The sequence below is a fragment of the Triticum urartu genome, chromosome 2A (genome assembly GCF_056163025.1).
Source record: "Triticum urartu cultivar PI428250 chromosome 2A, HENAU_Tu73, whole genome shotgun sequence".
Lineage (NCBI taxonomy): Eukaryota > Viridiplantae > Streptophyta > Magnoliopsida > Poales > Poaceae > Triticum > Triticum urartu.
The window spans coordinates 419687435-419695483 of record NC_141874.1 but is presented as its reverse complement, the minus strand read 5'-3'; the positions used below and the strand labels follow the sequence as shown (position 1 = coordinate 419695483).

At 54.8% G+C, this 8049-nt stretch overlaps 1 protein-coding gene across 1 annotated transcript; it reads right to left on the bottom strand.

Annotated features, from left to right (window-relative positions):
- Positions 1–4811: 4811 nt before the first annotated feature.
- LOC147985322 (uncharacterized) lies at positions 4812–5480 on the bottom strand. Its single transcript, XM_087541513.1, has one exon. It carries the CDS (start codon positions 5478–5480, stop codon positions 4812–4814), a length of 669 nt encoding a protein of 222 aa, XP_087397639.1.
- Positions 5481–8049: the final 2569 nt, after the last annotated feature.

Sequence of the window (8049 nt, the reverse complement as noted above, 5' to 3'; positions counted from 1 at the left end):
TTGAGCCTAATTGCCACTTGTTTTGCGCATTGAGCCCCTTGTATTGTAATAGGGGTATAGTCATCAAACATGTATCAATTACATATAGCTGCACCGGACTCGTTCAACCGCGTCCGTGGTCTTAACGACCTGTCAGATGCTTTAGTTGGTGAGGCCATTTACTGTGCACCTGCCAAGGCAGCCACACGGTCTTCCGCGCGCAAGGAGCGCTCAATATTTCCATTTACTGTAATGATGCCATGTGGACCGGGCATCTTAAGCATGAGAGAAGCGTAATGCGTGCGTTAAAGCGAGCGAAAGCTTTGCGTCCGAGTAGTGCTTGATAACCACTTTGGAACGGAGCGATGTGGAACGTTAAATTTTCGCTATGGAAGTTATCGGGAAAGCCGAATATAACCTCTAGTAGTAGGGAGCCCGTGCAATGGGCCTCTGGGCCTGGCGTTACTCCTTTAAAGGTAGTATTGTTGCGGCTAATTTTTGTTGGGTCTATCCCCATTTTGCGGACTGTGTCCTGATATATCAGGTTTAAACTGCTGCTGCCGTCCATCAGGACTCGTGTGAAGTGGTATCTGTCAATTATTGCGTCTAATACAAAGGCAGCCCATCCTGCACGCCGGATACTTGCCGAGTAATCCCGATGGTCGAAGGTGATCGGTTGGGACGACCAGTGGCAGAACTCCGCAGTGATAGGCCCTGGGGCATGTGTCTCTAGGAGTGCCGCTTTGTTTCTCCCCTTTGTCACGTGTAATATGTTTACTATTTTGACTTCTGGTGGGAACTTCTTCTGTTCCCCAGTGCTTTGCTTGCGAGGCTCGTCCTCGTCTTCGCTTGTTGTATCCTGCCTCTTATGTTCGGCGTTGAGCTTGCCGGACTGCTTGAAAACCCAACATTCTCTATGGGTATGATTTGCAGGCTTATCGAGGGTACTGTGGATCTGACATATTTTATCCAGAATCTTGTTTAGGCTGGACAGTTTGTCTCTGTTGCCTTTGAAGGGCAGCTTTTGTTGACCTGGCTGAGAGCTTCTAAATCCGGCGTTTACCACCGTGCTCTTTGGGCTTTCTTCTTTATTCTGGCGCTTGTTTTTGCTGCGTCGTGGTTTCCCGTTTTCGTCCCTGACTTCGGATGTACTTGGGTCGCTGGTGCTGCATCGGGCTAACCAGCTATCCTCGCTCGTGCAAAAGCGGGTCATGAGGCTTGTTAATGCGGCCATTGTTCTTGGCTTTTCTTGGCTGAGGTGTCTGGCAAGCCATTCGTGTCGAACGCTGTGCTTAAAATCTGCTAAGGCTTCGGCGTCCGGACAGTCGACTATTTGGTTCTTTTTAGTGAGGAACCTGTTCCAAAGCTTTCGGGCTGTCTCTCTGGGCTATTGAGTTATATTACTCAAATCGTCTGCATCGGTGGTCGGACATAGGTCCCTTGAAAATTTTCCCGAAAAGCGTCTTCGAGCTCTTCCCAGCTTCCAATGGAGTTTTCGGGGAGGCTTTTAAGCTAGTGCCGAGCTGGCCCTTTGAGCTTGAGGGGTAAGTACTTGATGGCGTGGAGATCGTCTCGTCGAGCCATATGGATATGGAGGATGTAGTCCTCAATCCAGACCCCAGGGTCTGTCGTTCCGTCGTACACCTCTATGTTTACAGGTTTGAATCCCTCTAGAAATTCGTGGTCCAGCACCTCATCGGTGAACATAGTGGGTGTGTGGCACCCCTGTATTTGGGTGTGCCGTGGTGTTGGGATGTTTGTTGTGTTACATTGCATGCTAGAGCGCACTTGCGTGGCCCGTAGATGGATCTGGTTGCGACGTCCTTTTGATGCGAGCCCTCGCGCGGATCGCGTACTGGCTTATGTGCGGCGTCGTTTGCCGCTCTATGTTGGCCACGAGGTCGTCTATCCGACCGGATGGTTGTTTAGTTTTTTTATTGCGGGGGATCTAAGGCCTCCTCGTCGAATTCAGGTAGCAACTTTCGCTTCGGGTAGCTCTTGATGTGGCGATTACCGCCATACTTCGCTTCAGTGTTGAGTACTTCACTCCATCTGATTCTGAGTGTGTCTTGTGCAGCCCTGAGCCTTTGCTTCTGCTTTTTCAGACTCCTCGTAGTGGCAACAAGACTTTTATGGGTATTCTGTTGCTCCGGGTGCTTGACCGGTGTGATGTTTTCCGGATTGTTATCTTCAACGGAGTCGGGTTGTTCGGTTTGATTCTCCATGTTGCCGTGGTCGGACGATGGTTCAATGTTGTGTTTGTCGTCTGCTGGCTCGCCTTGCTCTATCGCTGGGTTTATATGATCGCTGGTTCTGTCGAGGCAGGGTTTGGAGCGGCGCTTACGCCACCGCTTTAACTGCTTCTCGAGGGAACAACTCTTCGTTGCGTCCTTCCGTTCTTATTCGTCGTTTTCTTTGGGTGTGTCCACCATGTATACATCATATGATGAAGTGGGCGTCCAGTGCCCTGTGGGCAGTGGTTCTTGTTCGTCTCCTGCATCATCGTCCATACTGTCGATGCCTTCAGAGTCGAAGTCGAGCATGTCGATCAAATCGTCGACAGTGGCTACTAAGTGGGTGGTGGGTCGGCGGCGAATCTCTTCGTCATCTGCATCCCAATTCTGCCGGACATGGTCCGGCCAGGGCTCTCCTGACGAGTTCAGTATGTCGCCGAAGGGCGAGTGCTGAAAGATATCCATGGAGGTGAACTCCATGATCGGCGCCCAGTTGGATTCGATAGGCACGGGCGCAGGCGGTTCGGAGTCCGTGGCCGGGGAATAATCCGGCAGTTTGGCGTCACGGCTCTCGTGAAGGGTAAGGTCGATACTTGGCTCGATCGCCGATGAGAGTGCGGCCTCCGCGGCGGGGTCTATCCACCCGTCCATGGATGGTGCAATTGGCTCCGAACTGAGGGTCGGAGCGGTTGTCGGTGCGGTCTCCTAAACATTGTCCGATGGTAGAGCTAAATCATGCTCATCATGACCGTGCGGCGTACTCGGCAGGGGCTCGAATCCGTCGAAGATCAAGTCTCCGCGGATGTTGGCCGTGTAGTTTAAGCTTCCAAACCTGACCTGGTGGCTAGGGGCGTAACTCTCGATCTGCTCCAGATGGCCAAGCGAGTTGGCCCACAGTGCGAAGCCGCTGAATACAAAGATCTGTCCAGGGAGAAAAGTCTCACCCTGGACCGCATCGCTATCGATGATCGAAGGAGCCATCAAACCTAACGGTGACGACACAGAGGACATCTCAATGAAAGCACCAATGTCGGTGTCAAAACCGGTGGATCTCGGGTAGGGGGTCCTGTACTGTGCGTCTAAGGCGGATGGTAACAGGAGGCAGGGGACACGATGTTTTACCCAGGTTCGGGCCTTCTTGATGGAGGTAAAACCCTACGTCCTGCTTGATTATTCTTGATAATATGAGTAGTACAAGAGTTGATCTACCACGAGATCGGAGAGGCTAAACCCTAAAAGCTAGCCTATGGTATGATTGTATATCGTCCTATGGACTAAAACCCTTCGGTTTATATAGACACCGGAGGAGGCTAGGGTTACACAAGGTCGGTTACAAAGAAGGAGATATGCATATCCGTATTGCCTAGCTTGCCTTCCACGCCAAGTAGAGTCCCATCCGGACACAGGACGAAGTCTTCAATCTCGTATCTTCATAGTCCAACAGTCCGGCCAAAGGATATAGTCCGGCTGTCCGGAGATCCCCTAATCCAGGACTCCCTCAGTAGGGCTTTGCCTTCTTCTTTCCGTTCCACCACTATGACGGTGCTAACCACCTGGCTGGTAGCAGCAATGTAGAGGAGCATGGGCTCCTTAGGAGTCGGGGCCGCCAAGACAGGCGGGGTGGTCAACATTTTCTTGAGCTGGAGAAAATCTTCATCCGCCTTGTCGTTCCACTCGAAAAAGGTGGTTTTCTTCATGAGCTAATACAGGGGAAGGGCCTTCTCGCCCAGCTGACTGATGAAACGGCTGATAGATGCCAAGCAGCCGGTGAATTTTTGCACATCCAGCAGTCGGGTGGGCACCTCCATCCTCTCGATGGCCTTGATCTTCATAGGGTGGCACTCTATGCCGCGCTCTGAGACCACAAAGCTAAGAAGTTGGCTGGCTGGTACCCCAAAGACACACTTCTCTGGGTTGAGCTTGATCTGAAATCGGCGTAAGTTCTCGAGAGTCTCCCTAAGATCCTCCAGTAGCGTACCATGCTTCTCTATCTTCACCACCACATTGTCTACATAGACATGAGCGTTTCTGTCGAGTTGTTTGAGGAGACACTTCTGCATGCAACTCTGAAAGGTGGCGCCAACATTTCTCAAGCCGAACGTCATGGTCAGGTAGCAGAAGGATCCAAATGGCATGATGAAGGCGGTCTTCATCCTGTCGGCCGGGTCCAGCTTGATCTGGTGATACCCGGAGCATGCATCCAAAAAACTCAACAGCTCGCATCTGGCTGTGGAGTCGATCACTTGGTCGATTCTGGGCAGAGCAAATGGATCTTTGGGGCATGCTTTATTGAGGCTGGTATAATCAATGCACATTCGCCACTACTTGTTCTTCTTAAGCACTAGGACCGGATTGGCTAACCATTCTGGGAAGAACACCTCCATGATGAAGCCGTCTGCCAGGAGCCGGGGTATCTCTTCCCCCAACAACTCTTCCTTTCTCTTTTGATAGGGGGCGCAAGGGCTGCCGGACGGGCTTGGCATCAGATCGGACGTGTAACTTGTGCTCGGCGAAATTTGTCGGAACACCTGGCATGTCTTTGGGGGACCATGCGAAAATGTCCCGATTCTCACGGAGGAAATCGACGAGCTCGCCTTCCTATTTACTGTCAAGGTTCGCACCAATGACAACATACCTCTCCGGGTACTCTGGGTCCAAAGGTATCTTCTTTGTCTCTTTCGCCGGCTTGAACGAGCCCTCGGCTTCCAACTCCTTGGGGTCGGGTGGCATTTCCGGCTGCTTGCCTGCCATTGCCACAACCCGGTCAAGGAGCCGTTTCTCTGCTGCAATCACGAGAGACTCGGCTAACCGGCTGCTCTCCACCGTGCAGGAGGACGACTTCTTGTAGTCTCCTGCTACGGTCAGGATTCCCTTAGAGCTTGGCATCTTCATCTTTAGGTAAGCATAGTGGGGAACCACCATGAACTTGGCCAAGGCAGGCCAGCCAAGTAGTGTGTGATAAGGGCTCTCAGGGTCCACTGCCTCAAACCAGACTGGCTCTCGGCGGAAATGAGTTTTGTCCCCAAAGAGGACATCTATCTGAGTCTTGCCGATTCGTGAGCAGGAAAGGCCACGAACTATGCCATGGAATACAGTCCGACTGGGCTGAAGGTGTCTCTGCTTGATTCCCAATTTCTCCATGGTATCCTTGTACAGAATGTTGATGCTGCTGCCGCCATCTATCAGAACTTGGGAGAAACAAGTAGCTCGCCTCTCCGTGGCAAACGTGGCTTCCAATACCAGAGCATAGGAGCCGGGACTGGGCATCACCTCTGGGTGGTAGTCTCTACTCCAGCTGATGGGCTTCTAAGACCAATGCATGAATTCTGGGGTCTCTAATGCTACTGCATTCACTTCCAACCGCTGCTGCCGCCTGCTGCGCCTATCATCGGCCACGCTGGTGAACATGACGTAGGCCCCCTGCTCTTCGGGATAATCATCCTGCACGGCGCCGACTAGCCGAGCAGCCGGCTGCTGCGGGGGACGAGGCGGGGGGGCGACAGGGGGAGCGGGCTGGAGCCCGTCACCCTTGGCAATCCTGGTGAGCCAATGGCACTTCCGAGTGGTGTGATTGGACGGCTTCGCACCGCTGTGGAACTTGCAGGGGGCGTCAAGAGTCTACTCGTACGAGAAGGCGGGCAGCCAATTAGGCTTGCCGCCCTTCTGACGCTTGGGATGAGGCTGCTCTTCTAGTTGTCGATCTTCAACTTCTGCCACCTACTGGCTTGTGGAAACCGGCTGCGCAGCCTTGCGCCTGTTGTCGTCCGGCTGCTGCCGCCGACTGGCGTCACCAGCCGGGGTCCGAGGGGCTTGGGGAGCCACCTTGCCTGACGCGTTGACTTGAATTTCCGCCTTCATGGAGGAGTCGGCTATGGCGTACTTGTCTGCTATGATTAGCAGCTCGCCAAGGGTCGCTGGCTCGTCGCAGAGGAGCTGGTGGTTGAGGAGGGTGCCCTTTCGGCACCCAACAGTGAAGTGCTCGATGGCCTGCACCTCGTGCACGCCCTCACAAGAGTTGCGCAGCTCGGCCCAGCGTGTGAGATAGTCGCGAGTCAACTCATTGGGGCCTTGGATGCACAGGGAGAGCTGGCGAGGCTTGGGCGGTCGTTTGTATGTGCTGGTGAAGTTGCGGATGAACGCTTCAGTAAAGTCAACCCAGCTATTGACGCTGCGGGGCTTCAGGCTGTTTAGCCATGTCCGGGCCGTGCCCTGGAGTATGAGGGGTACGTACTTCATGGCAACACGCTTCTTGCCGTTGGCGATGCTGACGGTTGTGGATTAGTCGACCAGCCAGTCCTCCGGCTTCACAGAGCTGGTGTACTTGTGGGTATCTCTTGGGAGAGTGAACCCTTTGGGAAAGGGCTCATCTCGGATGTGGGGGCCAAAACAAGGCGGACCCAGCTTGTCTTCCTCTTCTAGCGCTAGGGACCGATTAAGGCGGTCGATCTAGTGGCGGGCATCATTTTCTCCGATTCCCTCTCGGCGGCCAAGGCGGTCGCCGAGTGATGGGTGGTCAACAGGCGGCGGCAAGATGCGCCTCTCCCTGTGGGGAGGAGGTAGCGGGCAGTCGTCTCGCCATCGCACTGCTCTTGGGCGGCCGTCTTGGTCGCGCTCGATGGTGATGTGAGTCCGGCTGCGGCTGGCAGCCGGCTCCTTATCTCTTACATCATGGACGCCACCAGTCGGCGTCTAGTACGTCGCGCCTTGGTCTCAGTGAGGTGGTGGGTCGTCATTTTGCCGGTTGGGCGATTCAGTGTGGTAGCCGGCATCTTGCTGCTCAGCAGCCGCGTCGAGGAGCTGCTGAACTCGCTCCGTCATGTGGCGACGCTCGTCGCCCTCGAGCTTGTCTAGCTCGTCTGCTGCCGCCTGGGCAGCTCGTATGTTCTCTACAGGCGTGGAATATACGGGACGGTCTGTCCCAAACATGCTGGCCATGGCCTGGAAGCGGGATGAGGCGTAGACACGTATGCCGGCGTACTTTACCCAGGTTCGGGGCTCTCCTAGGAGATAACACCCCTAGTCCTGCTCTGCGGGGTCTCCGCATGATCACTAATGTGTAAGTGGTACAACGATGCTCCTCGAGCTGTTTGCTAGAGGTGGAAGAAGGCAGGCACGCTCTCTCCTCCTCTAGGTATGAGTCTAGTCCTAACAGGGCCGAACCCTTTGCATGGGTGCCCTGGGGGGTTTATATAGGCCTACCTCCTGGGGGTACAATGGTAATCTGGAGGGGCGTAGGGCCCGGTCGTCATTCTCTCTGGTCGCCGACCTCTTGGCCAACAGCTGGGGCCCGCCGCCTAGTCTGGAACGGAGCCGACAAGCCGCTCCCGTCGCTTGCGGGTCTTGTCGGCTGCTGATCACTGTAGCCGTAACGCTAATGACGCAGGCTTGATCGGGGAGGCATGGTTACAGTCCCGCCGCCTGGTGGGCGATCACTGTTGCCACTCCGTGTCTCATCTGGTTGATGGCGTATGGGGCCCAAGGGAGGGATTGCCCGCCTGCTAGTAGTCGGGTCCTCCGAGGTCTGGCTTCCCCAGCCTCCTCCGACTTTAGGGCTCTGGCTGCTAGGTAGGGCTCGCTGTCTGCATGTCATAGCTGACAGGCCTTCGTGGGAACATTACTCCGCCTGTCAGGTGTGACGTATGGAGGGAGAGACAATAGTGCCGCGTTGTGCGCAGATCTCCGCCTGTACGGGGCACTATGGCCACGCCCGTCCCTGGATTCGGGGGGAGGCTTGCACTGTAGCCGTACCCGTCTTGTCTCTTTGATGAGGGCGCAGACTTTGAGGGCGCGATGGGCCGACTGCTAGGAGCCGGCCTCTCTGGAGGCCGCTCTCTAG